This window comes from Labrus bergylta, chromosome 2 (genome assembly GCF_963930695.1).
Source record: "Labrus bergylta chromosome 2, fLabBer1.1, whole genome shotgun sequence".
In the NCBI taxonomy this organism is placed as follows: Eukaryota; Metazoa; Chordata; class Actinopteri; order Labriformes; family Labridae; genus Labrus; species Labrus bergylta.
In genome coordinates, this window is record NC_089196.1 from 14,119,068 (window position 1) to 14,138,081 (window position 19,014).

The 19,014-nt window shown below is 41.7% G+C and overlaps 1 protein-coding gene across 1 annotated transcript in view; it reads left to right on the top strand.

Moving 5' to 3' along the window:
• LOC110001478 (uncharacterized) overlaps positions 1-13,915 on the top strand; it is a 222,303-nt gene extending 208,388 nt beyond the window's left edge. Inside the window, exons 5-11 of the mRNA XM_065965363.1 lie at positions 460-580; positions 3,176-3,288; positions 3,599-3,647; positions 7,884-7,996; positions 10,349-10,438; positions 10,553-10,981; positions 11,602-13,915. Of these exons, the coding sequence (XP_065821435.1) occupies positions 460-580; positions 3,176-3,288; positions 3,599-3,647; positions 7,884-7,996; positions 10,349-10,438; positions 10,553-10,981; positions 11,602-11,973 (1,287 nt within the window). The 3' untranslated portion in view covers positions 11,974-13,915. The remainder of the gene's footprint in view (positions 1-459; positions 581-3,175; positions 3,289-3,598; positions 3,648-7,883; positions 7,997-10,348; positions 10,439-10,552; positions 10,982-11,601) is intronic.
• The last annotated feature ends 5,099 nt before the right edge of the window (positions 13,916-19,014 follow it).

The window sequence follows — 19,014 nt, forward strand, 5'->3', positions numbered from 1 at the left end:
GTTGCGTATGATGCCTAATGAAACATAAAACACTGCAGAAAGAAATATGCAGTGGGCCTTTTTTAACAGTATTTCCTCCTTAGTGACAGCCTCTTGAGCTAAGATGAATTGCAAGTTGCAGGTGTCATATATAACCTTACACAGCAGATATTATAACGTAGCTTTACAGTGATGCACTTGAATTATGACACTGTGGAGGTGATATACATCTATCCTTCTGACGAAACTAACAACCACGTTTACATTCAGGAACGCCAGGGCACTGTGAATGAGCTGAGAGATAGCCTAGATCTGGATTGCTTGCAAGTGGCACACAAAACGGGGACATTCTCCCCAAAATTGAAATACCACTTAGGCATGTGTCTTTATTTAACTTTTCTGTCTATGAGCAATGAAGTCATTGGGATTAAACTTTTATTTAATCCTGTGACTGACGTTATATCATCATTTTGCTTGCAGGGACAGCTTGGACTTGGAGAGGACCGAATTCATATCTCAACTCCTTGTCTTCTCAGCTATTCTCAGCTCACTGGGGTGACACAGATACAAGCAGGGGACAGCTACAGTGCAGCCATCACAGGTGAGCTAACCATCAATCACCTGCTTTGGTAACACCTAGAGAGTCAGTCCTGTGTTAACTACATTAGGTAACACAGCTCAACTCAAACCCCCAAACAGCTCATCATGACTGCAGATTTCTTTATATATCTATATTTTTCAGAATTCTGAAAAGTTGTATCCTCTCTGCATAATATAATAACAATTTATTAACTTGAAAACCTTATTCTCCCAGCAGTATCCCTAGCTGTGGCTTTCAGCCATGCAAATTTTTCATCTACATCATTTCATTGAGTTTTAATTAACACTACAAGGATTCAGTGTCCTCAAATGACATAACTGGGAGCACAAATTCAACCTCATTAGCTCACAATATCTCCTAAACCAAGCAGAATTGTGTAATGCTGCACCCAGTAGTGTTATGTGATAGATGATGTAAATAATGAATTGATTTGTTGTTCAACCAGCTATCCCCTAAACTACCCTGCTAAGATCACACACTTTCCCTGTGGCTACTTTGTTATTAATAAGCCAGAGATAAGGAGGTTCACAATCTCTTTACAGCAGAGGGCCTGGTCTGTCTTCACTCTTATTCCTAAAAAGCCAAACTTGAAGCATTCTTTGCTGACTAAATTAAATAACAGGTAGTCTGAAATAGTCCCTTTTTTATTCCGTCTCTCTTTTTATTCTCTAACTTGTATGATTTTCAGCAATCTAATTCATCCCCCTCTGCTCCGTTGAGAGTCATTGAACTGCCACGGAACTAGTTCTAATACATTTACACCATTACACAGTGTCAGGCAACTACTTTGCCTTCAATTGCTGCTTGCCTTCTGCCAGACAGCTGGAATTAAAGTGGTTACACTACAAATGTAACATCAGCCACTTAAAGAGAAAAGGCATTGTGCTGCACATTTACAGCCCACTGCTGCACTGCGATCCTCTGTTAAAAGAATTGCCTATTGTTGAACTGAGACGTCTGCTGGCTCTGTGTACGCGGTCTCGCTGGAAATGCCACCGGTTCATTAAATGAACTGCAGTGAACATATTAAGTTTGGTCCCATTTGAATTCTTAGTGCGTTGAAGACTATTTGGAGAGTGAGGCCCCTGCTGGTGGTACAGTTATGTCTTTAGGTGATCTATAAAATGTTATTATTTAAAACAAGCTCTTTATGGATTGCTTAGGAGGCATGCTTAGCACATGATTGATCCGACCTTTCACAGACCGTCGTTCTTTGGGAAAACATCAGCCTTAACCTTTTTTAGCTGGATTACCCTGCCAGCGCTCTGTGCATGTCTGTTTTCTGTGTTTGTGTGTGTGTGTGTAAAAAATGTAAGTACGTGTGTTTGCCTGTTTGGTGAAACAACATCAGACAACGCCTGCCTCCATAAGGTTTCCATCGTTGAAATGAAAATAATACATTACTGACTGATTGATCAATCATGTCTGAAAGGGTGTCTGTGCATGCGTGTGTGTATGTGTGTGTGTGTGTAGGCATGTGCGCGTGTGCGTGTGCCAATGCTACGTACAGCTTGATGCAGAATAGAGATTGATGGAGGCTCGCCGTAAGGAGGATACTCAGTTATCTCCTTGTAATTAAAATCCACCTCATAAAGATTATTGACTCCCCCACCACACAAACCAGCGTGCTCCCTCACTTGGCAGGGTTTGCAAAGCGCTTCTTAAAAAATGAAAAATAGCATATTAAGCAGCACATATTTCCCATTTATGCAGAACATTTAGATGTGGTTAAGTTATCGTAATGTGCAATAAAACCTGGATGTGAAATTTGTAATCCACTTTGGAAAATTGCTTACTATATTGCTTTAACATCCCCTGAAAGAGCTTTTGAGATGTGTGTGCCAGGTTTATTGTACACCATAATTTAAAAGTCCTCAATGCAGGCAGTAAATATAAATTTATTAGTGGCAGGTTTAAACAGGCTCACTGAGGTAGCATGAGTGAGTGGATGCTTGAGTGTTCACTGCATGTGAACATATACAGTGTGTGTGTGTGTGTGTGTGTGTGTGTGTGTGTGTGTGTGTGTGTGTGTGTGTGTGTGTGTGTGTGTGTGTGTGTGTGTGTGTGTGTGTGTGTGTGTGTTTGAGTCCCACTGAGATTGTGCTTGGCTCGTCACATTTACAGGTTGAGTGTGTGCAGGTGTGTGTTCCTGTGTGTTTGGGTGTGTTATGGATGGGGTTATTGTCATCTAAACTGCACCAAATTGACAGGACATAACCGTCATTTTTTAATTACGTGTCAGTGTATGTTTTTGAATGTGTAGGAAGCAGAGTTGTAAGGTTCAGCAGAAAGCTCATCTGTGGTACACTGGACACTTTAAGCACTTTGTTTGTGTTTTCTCAGCATGAAAGCAAAATGTGCCTGTTTTTTTTAACTGCCCCATGTTAATATAATCAGGATATACTATCACAATTTGGCAATACATTTGAGAAGGTCAGAATCATTTGAAGTGCATACCAACACATCGTCATATGAGGCTCATTTGCTGTTCGTACTGAAGATATAAGTTCTGACATAAAATATGCTGCAAGGTGACATTGTATGTAAGTCTGGTGTAGCTGTCTGAACATTTTTACTCTTTGTTTATACCTCCAGCAGGAAGAGAGCTGCTTCTCTGGGGTCAGATCCACTGCTTGTCCCGGGTCAGTGATCATACAGGCCTCAAAAGGATCTGGACCCCCCAGCCTGTTCCACTGGCAGGCAGAAAGGTGTGTATGAGAGACTGGATATATATATATATATATATATATATATATATATATATATATATATATATATTTTTTTTTTTTTTTTTTTTTTTTTTTTTTTTTAAATCTCAGATAGATGAAAGCTCAAGGATTTTCTCAGGAAATTACTTTAAGCAGGATAAGCATACATTCATAAGCTTTTCACACTGAGTCACAAACATCAGAAATCTGTGTTCAGCAGGAAGTGCTAGCAATAAACTAGAAAATGTCATTTACTCAATGCACTTGCTGTAGTGCTTTAAAGTATAAAACCTGATTTCATTCTATGCAGGTGTGTGATGTAGCCTGTGGTTCCTGGCATATGATGGCCCTCACCACATGTGAGTAATCAGTGATTCGTCTCTCAATGTTCTATCTCTCTGGTTAATTATTTTGAAGGCAAATTCAGTTTTTGTATTTCCCCTCTACACTGGCTTCCCCTTTTCCGTCTCTAAATGATGTCTTGCTCCTCCTCAAAGCCCCTCCTCACTCACTTTCTCACTCATCAAACCATAATTCACTTCAGAGGGAAGCATCATTAATGCACAGTAGGACACAGCGGCTTGATGTGTGCTAATTATATTGTGTGTTTTACACGCTGGATGACTTTTGCTTAGTCAGTGATGAGCTCAGTCTCTGGTAATTGTTTTTTGGATGTGATGAGTTTATAAAAGCCTGTCTGAGTGTGCATGTGTTGATGTATGTGTCTGGGCTTGCAATCTGCGTGTGTTTGTCCGTGCATGTATTTGTGATTGAACATGTCAATAATGAGACTTCTACTATGTGAGCATGCAAATTACATGTGCCTTTTCATGGGTAGTCTTGCATTAAAGCCGTGCACAGAAATGTTTACAACACATGCTGTTTTAAAAAGTAACCAGAAAGACACGATTATTCCACAGCTCCACACATCATGCGCTTATTTGAACTTAGCTATCATTATATGTAACGTTTTGTAACGTTTAAAATGCAACTTTATACTCCATCAAAACTTTGACATGCACCAACAACCGTGGCACTTCACTTCATGACTTTCTTACATTCTTTACTTTCCATGTGATCCTTTTAGCACTGTACATCACTCAGTGCTATAGCTAGAAACGCTGCTCAGCCTTTGGTTAATCATGCTGATTGGAGGTGTCCTTTGGCTCACCTGGGGGCTTCCAATCCTATTAGGCCAACCGTCCTGAGCCAAACGCACCCAGCAGCCGCTCGTGTTTGATCACTGGTGCTTAGAGCCCACACTTGTCCTCTTATGTTGGTATTAAGGCATGGAGGAGAGGAGCGGCAGGGTGGAGTTCGGTGAGTGTGTGTGTGTGTGTGTGTGTGTGTGTGTGTGTGGGGGGGGGGGGGGGTTAAAATGTGATCTCCTTAACTCTCTAGGGGGGCAGAAGGGAGTTTGGTGCCTCACCTCCCTCACTGACACTCCTCTGCTCCTCCAACTGGAGCTGGTCTTTAAACTTCTGATGTCAGATGAAAGGCAGAACACTGCAAGTTGTTTCAGAGCAAAAAAAAAGAGGTATAAGAGATGGAGGGAATGGGTGAAATGAAGGATTGAGGGAGGGGGACTAAGAAGAGCAGGTCTAGGTTGTGTGTCTCTGTTTTCACCTTTAAAGGAGCTTTTAAGCGTTTAAGTGGTTTAGAGGGTCCATCAAATTCCTCATCCGTCTCTTTTTAAAATGTCCTGTCCTTTCTTAAACTTTCTTTTTCCCTCTGTCTTTATCTGTGTTGTCATTCGGTGGGTGCATGCAAGGTGTGTCATCTGCTTGGAAGTTTATACATCTGATCCCACGAGGCCTGTCACATTTTTTCATCCTTTACCTCACACTCTTCCTCACGTCCATTTCTCTCTCTCTGAACCTTCATCCAGACTTCCATTCTCCCTCACTTCACACCCATCACTGTGTCTCTCTAGTGGCTCTCCACCTTCCTCCTTTCCCCCTGTGGCCCCCTCCTTCTTCTCCTCCTCTTCCTCCTCCTTTTCCCCTGGCCAAGGAGCGCCCAGGAAGAGCCATGTGTTTCCAAAGTGGACTGGATGGGAAATCGAAGCAGGGCTTCTGTGTTTATCAAGCCACAGCTCCGTCACCTTGCTCCTACTCCCGTCTGGAGGCCCCAGCAAATTGGTGACAGCAGCAACAACCCTGCAGCACACATGCACCCTTTTTCCCGCTGTGCACGTCCACACACAACCACACACACAGCATAGCACCTCGCCCTGTTTAGTTTTATTGCTGGTGTCAGGTGAGGAGGTGGAGGTAGGAGTGCTGTCTAATGCTCCCCTCAAACACACACACACATACACACACACAGACACACTCACACAGAGTCATTTCCACCCCTGCCGACACCTTGGCTAACGAGACCTGTGAACCGCAGTGACAGAACTCTGAGACTTGTCAAGGTCCCAGTCATTTAATGCCAAGACCCAGCCCTGGCTCTAACCCAACAGGGTTTCTGTATGCACACCAGGACACAATAGGCTACAGGGTGATATACTGAACCCAAGTCTATTGAATACTGCTGCTCCTCCAGGTTAATCCTGTAAGTTTTACCTTTGATGCATTCATATGCAGTAATTCTTCCACTAAAAAACTACAGTGTATGTCTGTAAAACGACTGCGACTACACAGCCATCTTTTTCTGTAGCGTCAAATTGCCACAAGTCATTACAAGCAGTATTGCGAAGACCACTGTCCCTTTTGTTGCTTGTGTGCAGGATGCTCCCTGCTCAAAGCCTTTTTCAATGCCCTCCCCTTTTTTCCCTCTTTGCTGTGATCATATAATCGGAGGAGAAAGCAGAGTTGACTCGGGTTAGAGCCCTGTATGGCCTTGCTACCTTGGAAATGAACTGCACAAACAATGCCTGGCCATTGTGCCTAAGCGCTTACAATGATGCCATTCAAGAAAGTATTGATCCACCCTGTGCAGGGTCAATCATTGGATCAATTGTGTGTGGGTTGGTCGGCTGGAAGGCCAGGTTTACTGCTTGAATGAATGGATAGTTTGAGAACGGATGAATGGACGGTTGGGTAATGGATGGATGGATATATGGATTGATTCATGGATGGTTATGAAGACTGATGTATGGAGGGGGCAGCCGTGTCAGGTCGGCCCAAACACGAACTTGTGTGGGTCTGAACATGTTATTTGTCTGCCGTCTCTGTCGTCTGCCTCACAGAATTCTGTCCAGTCTGTCCTTAAAACACCTCAACGATCACCCTTTCAATATGGACACAGATTTACTGTCGGTTCAAGTCATTTAAATGCTTGTCATGGTCAATATACACTTCTTTATACAAAGTCAATGTATAAACAACACATGATATTTCTGTATGCATTGTCCAAAATTTTAAACTTCTACTGCAGTTTGTTTTTTGTTTTGTTTTTGTTTTCTGAAGAGGGCATGTTCGCATATATGGGAGCAAGCTACCTTTTCCTTAGACATACAAAAGCTTAAGTTGGAATCCCTGAAGGAATTATGCTGTATATCTAAAGCTTCATTTTGGCATAGAAGAGTGGGGGAAATAAAGAATTATGAAGTTAAAACGAGTCATTGTCATTAGCATGTTCTGTGTGGGTTCTTGTGATGTGTTTACACCAGGGTTGATTGACCTAGTTACCCAGCCTCTGGCAGCACAACATGGAGAAATATAACACAATGCAACACAAGGGAGAGGTGTAGGTTCCTTTATTATTCTTACATATGAGTGAACACACACACACACACACACACACACACACACACACACACAGAGCAGTGATCACCAGGGGCTCACAGAGGTCGTGCCTCGTGATGGTGTGAAAAAAAGAGTGAGCTTATTTAAAATTCTTTAAGAGATGTCAATTATGCTCTCTGCATATTTCTATGGAAAATTTGTAAATAGATCCTTTGTAAATAGCTTCTCTCTTGCCAATCACCCTGTCTGCTCTCTGCACAGCAGCATTAAAAATTGATCCTTAGCCGCACAGGGTGAAATGCTAACATAGCTGCCAAATGACTGATTAAAAAGAAAAACCTTTAATCTTTGCTTAAAAGTGTCTACTGCCTTGGCATGCCTTTCCCCTGTGCTCCTCTATCTTCCAAGGCTGTGAAGGGAAGGAGGGGGTCGCCGTGGGGGAAACGGGGTCACGCTTCATGTAGAGTCAGCGCTGTACAGTGATATAGCTCTAGAGGTGAGGGATTTCACTTAGAGCTGATCTAGGAATCGACATGCATTGCTCTCTTCTGAATTGAACCTTAAGCCAAAGGTTAAAAACACATTTGAGCTTTCAACTACAGGGGGTGAATATGTTGGCACTGCGGCTAATAGCTTGCATACAAAAAAAATGTTGTTGTTCCAAGTAAAGCATACAAGTTGAGAATAAAGCAGCAGGCTCATACTGATAATGTAGCATTAAATAGATTGACATGCCTTCAGATTACTCAGATGCACCGCTGTAGAAATTGACGCACTCTTCTTTTGAATGACATGGCTATTGAGAAGTCATGAAATAAACAGAAGGTTGGATTAAAGAAGACAAAAAAAATGAGTTTAACATGTCGATTTGAGATGATCAAAGTGTGTTTGCTCTTTCAGGCAGCCACAAGCAGAATGGAGAATGTCCTCAGCCAGAAACTGAAGCTCGCTTCAGAAACCTTGTCAGTAATCCTCTACTGATGGAGCACACAGAGAAAGAAAACACAGACCAAGTAAGATAAACATACCTCCTGTGTCTTTCTTTATAGCTCTTTTATTGAATTACTTGCATACCATACAGCTGTTACAGCTGTTGCTCACTTGCTAACTCGAAAGCTCCCAAACTCTTGCCATGGATTGCTTCTGATTGATATCTTCCTGTTGCACACTCCCTGCCTGCCTTGTTGACATCCTCATTCTCACACGTCCATTGTTTGCTTCTCAAATCCTCTTTTATTCATTGTTTTCACTTCTGCTGTACATGCTGTAAATCAACATATCTGTAATGAATGATACACTATAACAAGTTGCACTTGAGTAAACAGCAACGCCTTGCACAGATGAAGTGTTGAGTTTATATTCGCTCACCCCTCAGAATATCAGCCAGGGCCACTAAACTGTCAACCCAGAACACCACACACACACACACACACACAGGAGCTCCTGCCCCTCCCCGTCTCTCTGTCATTCAGGTGTTTACTGTCATTCATACTCACGGTTTTGTATAATCCTCTTCACCACACCTGAGTGCTCCCCACTCAGTGTCACTGGATTTACTCTTCCTCCCTCCCCTCTCTCTCTCTCTCTCTCCCTCACTCTCTCTCCCTCACTTCCCCTCTCATCCAGTGCACAGCCTTTTTTCATTTTGCATCACAGCCATTCTTTTGCACATGTTGTCATTTCCTATGTAAATAACCATAGATAAAAAGACAGCAACAGACACTTAAGATTTACACACACCACTCAGTGTGTATGTTTTCAGTCAGCCCCTCTCATCAGCCAGTTTGTTTGTAGAATTGTCTTCGCCTGTAGCCATAAATTAGGGGTTGTGATTTAGCTCATTGAGACAACAGAGAAAGACAAGGAAACATGAATAAAACAAATGACGTGGAGAAGGTGAGAGAGAGAGAGGGAGAGAGAGAGAGAGAGAGAGTGAGAGAGAGAGAGAGAGAGTGAACTGAAGGCAGAAATGGGCCAGTATGTATTTCTGCTCTACTTTCACTTGGGGAAGGCTTCATTAAGAAGTCTGTTTCCAGAGCGTGGTAGAGTCTCTGTGTGTGCATGTGCGCGTCCATTTGTGCACAGGAGTGTGCGTGCACATAGGTTAATGTGTGAAGCTGTGTTGAAGCACACGCACACTGCTGCATACATCTGTGCATGCACGTAAAAATTATTTGTGTGTGTGTTCAGTGAGAGAGATCTTTTAAATTATTTACAACCAGAACTCTCTAATTGGTATCAAGTTTTTAAATGGGGTCAAATGTTGCGGTTCAGTTTCATGCAGTTTTTCTCTTGCCTTAAGTCTGTATCATTACATTTGGTGAAACTGGACGGCTGCTTTATTGGACTTGAACCTCTGAAAGCGATATTTGCCTATTGAGTCTAGTAGTGGAAAATTGTGCTTCAACGTGCTGAGGCAGAATATTGTTTTTTTATGTAACATTAGCTTACCTACTTATGTTTGAAAACATTTTAAGAGAGATCTGGTGAGTCATAAACATCAAACAGAGGTGCACATGTGCGCGCACACATGCACACACAAACTCACACACACGCCCACAGAGCCTAAGGCAGAGCACAGAGCTGGTATTAGATTTAAGCCCCCTAATAAAGCCAATTAGAATTATTCTATGCGCAGATGAAGGCAACCTTACGAGAGCAATTCACCACTCACCTCTAATATACACATGCACGCAGACAAACACATTCACGCTTTATAACTACTGAACACACAACCAGAAAACCATGCTGAAATCAGAGTGTTAGGGATGCAATTATGCAACATTATCAATTGTTTTTCCTACCAACTTTATTGTTGTGCAAGTTATTTGAAATGTTGAATGAATAACAAAATGTTGCACATTGGAAAGCAGTCAAATTTCTCATCTTATTAATCCAAAGTTAAATTCAAGAAATAAGCCCTAACATGACTTTTGCGTCTTAGCAAAGTATCATCAACAATCCCTTTAAATACCTTCAAAGCTTACACACCTATAAGCTGCTGACTCTGTTAGAAGTAGTAAATTAGACAACACAGCTTAATAAGCAGTCCTCCTACTGTTTGGAGGGTTTCTATCCATTAACAGCCGCTTACTAAGCACTGATACAACACTGCAGAGATCTGGTTAGCAAAGTCAAATCATGACACGTCCTCCAACCTTACACAAAGCCCTGGTAGTTACCTCATGGTTACTCACCAGTACCTAATGTAATCAATATATTGCATATAAGTATTCTATAAACATACGGTCTATTACATGTATTGAAAAATATATGGGTGTATTTCTTATTACAAAAGGGGATTTCTATTTCTCTTAAGAGAGGCCTATCTGTTTGTTTGGTTGATGCTAACTGCCTCCCTACAGCCTCAGCCCCGGAGTCAAGCTAGTGACGGACCAGTGTCTTTACTGAAAGCAAGGAGAGAAAACTTAAATCGGCCCTCTATAAACCTCCTGGTAAGTTGACCCTCTAGCTGTGATAGTTATGCAGTGTTAGAGGGATTAGTAACTTAAAAAACCAGCTGTTCCAATAAGGCACGATCTTAATATATGATGTGATCCTACTGACAGGACTCCAGGAAGATTGAACACAAGTCACGTCACCGTCTTGAGAGCCCAGAGGACTCTGAGGAGCAAGAGAAAGAGAGTAAGAGACCAGAGGAAGAAGAAAAGTATGAAGACAGACCAAAAAAAGATGAGGAAGATGGAGCATTACACAATATAGCATTTGCCAAAGTGCCAGAGATGGACAGTAGAGGAAATGACCAATCATCAATCAAATCTGACCAAGCGGCTCAGAGGGAGCGTTGCAGGACAGCAGGACCGTGGGAGCTGAGGAAAGGGCCGTGCAGAAGCTATCAAAGCAGAGACGTAGTCTTTACTTCCTTGCATCTTTTACCCAGGTTGGAGGGAGAGCAGTACCGGACCAATACTGGCATTTTGCCCCGACTTCTGACAGGACATCAAGCTCAAAGCAGAGCTTTCTCTGAAGCTGGAAAAGTGAGTGTTAATGTGGTAACCACAAACAACAAGGAGTAATGTTGAACTTACAGTAATAGTAGTTTGCTTTCCATGAAAAGGGTGCGTTTGTGATCGAAGAGAAATAAAGATGTTTTTAATGTACTATACTCCGGTGGGACTTCTATTTTTGCCTTATATATGTCAGAAAGGTCAGAGGTCATATTTGTGTTTATTAAAATAGTTGAGAATGGAAAGAATGAATGGAAACATCTGGATCAGTGTTGATGTCCCAGGACTGCTGGCCTGCAAGCCCTTGCTTGTTACACTGACATTTTATGACTCTTGCTGAGATTTAAAAAAAAGAAAAAAGCAAGTATACACTACCTGGTTTGCAGTTTTTAGTGCTACTCCACATTTAACAAAATGTAAGCAGCGGACAATTATGTTTAAAAGCCTCGATATTCCCTGGAGTCTGAACACGTCGAAAAAGGAAATGTCTTCAGAAGAATGTTATGTTTAGTAATCATGAAGCCTATATGTCTTTCACTTAATATTTCTACATCAAGATATGTAATGTTGGTCATCTCCACCAACATAAAGGCAACATCTCAGAACACTATACAATAACAGTAACACATGGTGTTTGGTTCTCTCTTCAGGGGAGATCTGTACATCTGACTGAAGTACTCCCAAAGTCTGGAAGTGAGAGCAGCATTTTGCCGGGTCCCAGACTCAGACCCCAACCCGAACTCAGACTTCCTGGAAGATGTCCAGCTCATGCAGAACAGAGGGTAGTTTCCATTCAACATTCAAGAAATGAAGTTCACACTGACATGAACTCGCCAGTTTACAATTCTTCTCCCTACCTGAGCGCTGGACAACCAGTTCAGATGTCCTTTTCTTCCTTTCAACTGGGACCACAAGTCAAAACCTCTCTTTTTCCGACTCCTTCTTCTTCTGAACCTCTGAGGCACAGTCCCACACACAAAAGAGCTGTTTCCTCCTCGAGAACTTTTAGGAAGAAACATTAAGAATCCACCGATTCAACTTGGACCAAGAAAATCTGTCTGTTGTTTTATTTTTTTTATCTTATACTTTTCTAATGTCAGGTCATCAACTATTTGAAACGAAAATATTTTCTAAATACAGAAATCACAATATTACGCAGCACATCCATAAAGTGGTCAGCATCTCACTTTTTCTTTTCCCACAAAAAGTCTCCTCAGGGGAAGAAGAACCTGCACTCTACTCAATTCTACATATTCTTTTATTGGTACACATAATTATGATTACATTTATAATGTCTTTATTTGTACAGCACTTTTCAAAAACAAAGCAACAAAGTGCCGTGAACGCATAAAAGAACCAAATAATGGAAAACATGCTTAAGTGAGAAAATGTAACGGAGAAATGCTCTTATTGTCGGCACAATTCCAACTTACTAAAGTAAATTAATAGATACAAAAATAAAGCAAAGATAAAAGCTTTGAATTTAAGAAAAGAAAGCTGCTATATAAAGTGTGTTCTGAGGACTGATTTATGGCTAAATAGTTTTGGCTCCAAGGTGACTGACAAACAGCCGCTTTTACTCTCTAAGAGCTCTGCAAAACAGGCTCCAAATCAGCATTAAGGGACTCCACTTTACCCCACACTGTGATTTGGCAAATGTGTTCCTCTTACAAACTAGCTCAGTCAACGACACTCATGAACCTTGGCCTGATCTGAAAGCATTAGATTCAGTTTCTACGGCCAAAGCCGCCTGAAGAAACTGCTGTCATTGAGTCACAGCATTTCAACACAACTTGAGAGGGTTTAGTTTTTCACTGTATATTATTACTGAGCTGTATGCGTTTTAAAAAGGATAGTATGATGCTTATTAAAAACCCTCTCACATCTCACAAGCCCTCTCACATCTTGGCCTCTTGTAAGACATTTCACGGTGCATCGTTTTCACGGCAACCCAATTGTGAGGTTCTCTATCTGTCACTTTCTTCTGTTCTTTCTTGATGTATCAGCCTTGTACTCTGATTGTTTGCCACAGTGCAACCAATACCACAATACCATTCCTCTAATAAGGATTTCTTACATTTAGATATATAAGTTAAGAACTTCACACATAATCATTTCACTTCAATAAAACATCCAAGCTATTATTTCCTTGATCCCATGTTTTACTAAATTGTAAATGTAGTTTTTTTTTTGTTTTTTAAGTATGTTAAACTGTATAAATTAGCTGGTTCAGGAGAGGGATAAGTAAAACAATACAGGTGCTCTTCATTAAATCTTTTTACATTTGCGGGTGTAAAACATCAACACTGCCGAGATAAAGCCATGCAGCACTGATGGCATTGAGACATTCTCCCTCATCCCACCCCGCTGGCTCCCACACTCCCTATGGTTTGTTTTGGTGTGTGTGAGTTAGTGTTGGTTGTGTGTATCACGTCTTTGCCCTGCGAGACTCCTGCCAATCGATTCAAGGTGAGACCTGTCGATTAAACACCCTGAGCCGTGCTCTCTACCGAACCCCAGGGTGATTCAATCCCACCCCTTACACACACATACACACACCCATACATAAACACGCGCTCACACACACACACACCCTCTTCACCTGTCATCCATCAATACCTCCATCAGGGCCTATATTGATCCCCTCCCTACAGCCTATTCACCCCATGCAGTACCACATCAGGGCTGAGACGACGTCCGTGCAGGTTAAATTTCTGACAGATTTACAATAAAGCTGAAGTTATTATTTAACTCTTCCGGCCGCAGTGGGCTCTTTGATTTAGCACCTTGGGAGAGGGATGAGTTACAGCTGACACGGAGAATCTGCCGGGGCTGGAATGGTAGGCACCCGGTTCATAACTCAGACGCTGAATGTGTAGTTAGTCAATCACTTGATCTGTAATCACAAATGCTGCCAGAAATTACATGAGTGATGAGCTGTAATAAAAGCACTTACTTTTCCTGCTCTGTCTCTTAAGTGTTATTGGCAGACCCCTCTCTCCCAGGAGGCCGTGGCTGTGAAACAAAATCCCGATATAAACTGCCTCATTGGTCCCTGCCTCACGCTCTTTCTACTGTATGTGTGTATATGTGATTGTGTGTGTCTGTAAGTTAATGCCGAGTTCCTCCTCTGCTGTGAAATACAAAGCTCTTTTTGACACTCTTCCTTCCACTCTTGGATTGCTTCGCTTCGGGACAAATGATCCTCACTAGAGTAAAGATCTGTGCCTCTATCATTATTGTGTCTGCAGAGGTGCAGGGAAAGGCAATTCACCAACAGCCACAGCTCTCAAACAGAACCGGCAGTATTAATTTGTCGGTAAAATGCGTCATAAACATATACATTTAAATGTGTTGCCATGAAGCAGTTTGTCACTGCTGTTCAAACTTTCCTTGCCTGACTCTCATCTAAGCCAACATGTCCTGTTAAGTTATGATGCATCAACGATACAACCGTGTTCTCAGGTAATCAAACATCTCAGAGCCACGACACAAACCTTTCTTCGACTGTCTGTGACTCCTGGCTCCGTAGCCTTTGGTGAGAGGTCGTGCGTGACAGTTTTATTGATACAGACCTCTGTAATAATTACACAGCGTCTTGCATGCACTATTGATCAGGCCTATTGATAAAATCATATTTTACTGTTAAGGTTTGTTGATTTGATGCATTACAGCATAAATCTCTCCTCACAAGCGACTGATTTGGAACTCCTACTGCTGAGTGATGGTTGCTCCCACAGACAAACACACACATACACGACTATTAATATATTTTGTTTGAATGGAGCAGTGACAGACAGAGGTAAAGACAGGAAGAGATTTAATGATATCCATATCTTTAGCCCATCCATATAAATAGATGATCCCATAGATCACAAGTGGATCTGCCTTCCTTCCCAGCTTGTATGATGTGATATATAAGCGAGGGTGTTTATGGAGTCACTTTTCCATCTTATCATGATTTGTATTGTCGGTGGGGCTGAATCGGCATGGTGTTAATAGATTCTGATGTAGTTCAAATGCCCTGTGGTGAATGGGAAATAGAGATGAATGTGACAGATTGTACAGAACTTACTCCTGTATATAAACGGTCTTTAGAACTGTTGTTCGCACAGGAGAAGAGAGGAATACTCGACTGGTGCAACGAGTCGAGTATAGGGAAATGTTATAGCTAGTATTAATATGGTTATATTCGGATCCTCAAAGCTGACCCCCATATCTGACAATATGAAAGTGATATGATTTCAAGAAGGGATACATTCTGTATTTTGGCATCCATGTTTTTCTTTCATTAAGGAGGTTTTTGTCATACTTAAGTCTCATGCAAGTTGAGATGCCAACTGAAGGAGAGCTGGACTCTGTCAGGTAATATACATTGGTGCATCTGGTAACAGATCTTAATGTCTGACATCATGTGCTATTCATATGTAACATTCAGAAAATTATGAAAGGAGAAAAAATGATTGAAGAGTTTCATTATTTCATTCTTTATAGTTAAATTGGCTTTGATGTTTGCCTGTAAGAGGAGTTAAGTACTCTGTTTTAAGTGTATCCATGGCTTTACAAAGCCCACAAAGTGTGATGTAGCCTACAGAAAAGCTATGATTTCTGTGTTGGTAACAAAATGTATTTCTTGCCCAACTACCTGTCAAAGTGAGACACCTGGTCATGGGTATGTGATAAAGACTTCACATTGTATACATAATGATAGAATGTTTGTTTGTACTGTATATACCTCAAATCGAATCGTATTGAATCCCACCAAATCATTCTGTATTTTATAAGAATCGTCTCTGAATGGTAGATAGCTGTAGAGATTTGTATCTGATCGAATTGTATTGTAAAGGGTAGATTGACACCCCTATGTCACACATTATCACCCTTTGATCTAACCATGGAAAAAACAATATATATATATATAAAATAAAGGAAAAGCACACATTTATTGCTACTGAAGGAAAGGAAAATTTGTTCTTAATGGTTCAGGATAAAAAGCAGCTCAGCAGACCATGTTTCCGCCTTGGCCAGTAGTTCAAAAGCTTGTTTTCTTGCTGGACTTTTCTCTGGCTCGAAACTGAACCACTTGGGGGTACTTCGCAAAGCCTGTGGTGCACCAGTGACGGGCTGGTTTTCACATTTAAGGAGTCAAAGGGACGCAAGAAACATGTTCATGTTCAAGAGAGGCCTACAAAAATTCTTGAGCCCGGGTTTAGAATTAATAGCTGTCCCAGGCAGGGCTCCCCCAGAGCGGCTGCTCTTGCGAAATGCTTCACACGTTTCCAGGCTCCAGCGTAGAAACTTTGTACTACAGAGGACAGGAAACTGATTTTAAACAATTTGTGTTGTAGGCATTTGTCTGCTCCAAACTGAAGGTTTTTTTAAATACACTGATTTTTGATCAAAGAAAAACAGTTTTTTCTCATGCAAAACAAACACATGTAAAACCTAAAGGAATAAAAATTTCATAGATGTCCCTACAAGGCCTAGAAATAAAAAAGTTTTTGTATTTTTCCAATAAATTAACAACTTCGAACATCCAGAGTATGATTGTTGCAGTATGGAATCTATCTATGAGAGATGACACATAGCTAAAGCATACCACTGACTGGAACATACTTACTTCTTGTGTACCACAGCCGTTTGAAATGCTAATATAGAGTCTGTGAAATAGCAACAATACCACCAGTGTGCTCCCAAGTGCTGGAGGGAACAGGCAGAGCAAGACAAAGGCAGTTTTTAATCTGAGCAGGAAGCATACAGTGGCGATTCCCTCTGACATGGTGATTGATATGAGTGAGTAGTGTATTTACCCGGTCTGATGGGATAGCAGAAAGAGACTGTTTTCTTCCTATACGTGTGCTTATCTCCCTCCATAAATCACTGCCAGTGGGATGCATAAATGTGGATGGGCAGACGTTGTATTGCTCCGACTCGGGCAATTCCACTTTGACCTTTACATTTGGCTTTGGTCACTGGTGCTAAATGCATGCTACGACTTTCCCTGACCTTGGGATATTCATATTTAATAGTTACCAAGCCTGCTCCCGACATCCCACAGTGTATAGCCAAGAAAACACACCAAACTAATAGTTTGAGAAACAGATATCAATGCCAAAATTTGAGCCTCTGACCATGAGCAGCTCTTATTATTTTTTTTCTATAAAAACATAATAAATGATTAAAAGATTCCTCAGTTTTTTTCTCTTCTCATCAGTCTGCATCTTTATAGCTCCTTTTCCATTACCCCCCTATCCAGTAGCATGTTATGATGTCCTATGTCCATCCTAACCTTTGACTCCAGCCAGTGCTTCAAAGGTTCTGCACTTTGCCCTCTCCCATTTGACCTGTCTGAAGTATACCTTTATAATTGCCCCTGTCGCTATCAAATGCACATATGAGAGGGTGCTAGGGCAGGGGGCCGAAGTCTGTCAAATAACCTTTTGGCCTCTTACCCATCCATTCTGCTTGCAGGGAGGGCAGCAGGCCTCCTCCCCCTTCCCACAATCCCATACTGTATTAGTCTGCATGTCCGAGTTATTGATGGTGCTCTAGAAATATTTTATCGGTCAGTCATGACCTTTGACTGGGGCAATGCAAACACTAACCCCCCAAAGCTTCTTATTGACATAAATATATATGATCAGATGGCTAATAGAAGTATAGATTTGGAGTTGCTGAGGAGCAAGTCATTTGGATTTTAACATCATGAGGTCAGCATTGGTTTTTTCTTCTATGCATGTGCAGGACAATTAGGAAAAACTTTATTGAGTATTGAGTTTTTTCAATGAAAGCTAGTCAGTAATACATCAAAACAAAAGTATAAAGAGGGGAAAAAAGGCACACTAACTCCCTGACCCCCCCCCCCCCCATCATCCTTACTTCACCCTTTATTCCACATACTGTAAGTCTCTTCATCAAAAGAAGTGTGGCTTGCACTGAAGCACCCACAATTAAGATAAGCCCGACCACAGTTGGACAATTACCTGCCAACTAACCTTTTCTGGAGGCACTTAAGAGCGTAAGGACCCCTGAGGATGGATGTGCCCTGAGTAGAACAAGCACTTCAACAGGCCAGAAAGCCAGAGAGAGTGAGAGGGAGCAGGGAGGGAGAGAGGATATGAGGGATGAGAATGCAGGGGAAGAGAGAAGGTAACAATGCGGATGGGAAGGTGATAGAAACAGAGAAAAAGACAGTATCATGGTGAGATTACCTAATCCTCTGTCTGAGAGCTGTATTTGAAGGACCTGGTTGTGTCAGACACCAGGGGGCTTTATGGAGGTTTACCCAGGAGAGGCCAGCTTAGCTGGGGGATCTAGTGGAGCACCAGGTGACCGGTGCTCTGTCCCAGAGCACAACCCCAGCCCATGGCTTTGTAAACACTGTTAAATTGATTGCAGGGAGCTGATGAGATTTCCCTGCAGCCGTGGTCATTATCACATTGTGTACCCAACCTGACTCACAGGTTCTGAGACCCCTAGGAATTGTCACTCTGGTTTACATTGTAATTTTTGATGTAAGTGGCCTGTGTTTTCTGTCAAAGTTCATATATCTGTCAGGTTGTGAGTGAATTAGACTGTTAGAACATATTTCAAATGTGCTATGAATTAAAAAAAAAAAAAAGAAAAACATGGGTTAGTTTTTAATTCCCTAATGCTTGTCATAGTGTTTTGGCATGGGTTTTGGTGTTACAGTTTTCCTGCTGCGCAACGTGGTGAGTTTCTGCACTGTATGATATCTGATCCCAAAAACCCTGCAGGGCAGCTACAGCAAATCAACAATGGATTAATGGATCTGGTTCTGCTCGTAAATCTCTGTGGGATTGGAAAGCGTTGGAGGACAGTCAGCCTGTAGTGGTGTGCTTAATGTTACAGGCCGTTTGGGTTTCCCATCGTTCAAAGCAGTGACAGGGTAGTAAAGATGTGGCAGCATCTTATGTCTGCGTTAAATCAGTAAATGTCAGGAATGCTGGATTGTCAGTCTGCAGGGCTGAGAGCTGTACCAACACTGATTCATTGGTGCACATTTGTTTATAAATAACTCCTTTTCTATAGCTCTGGACATA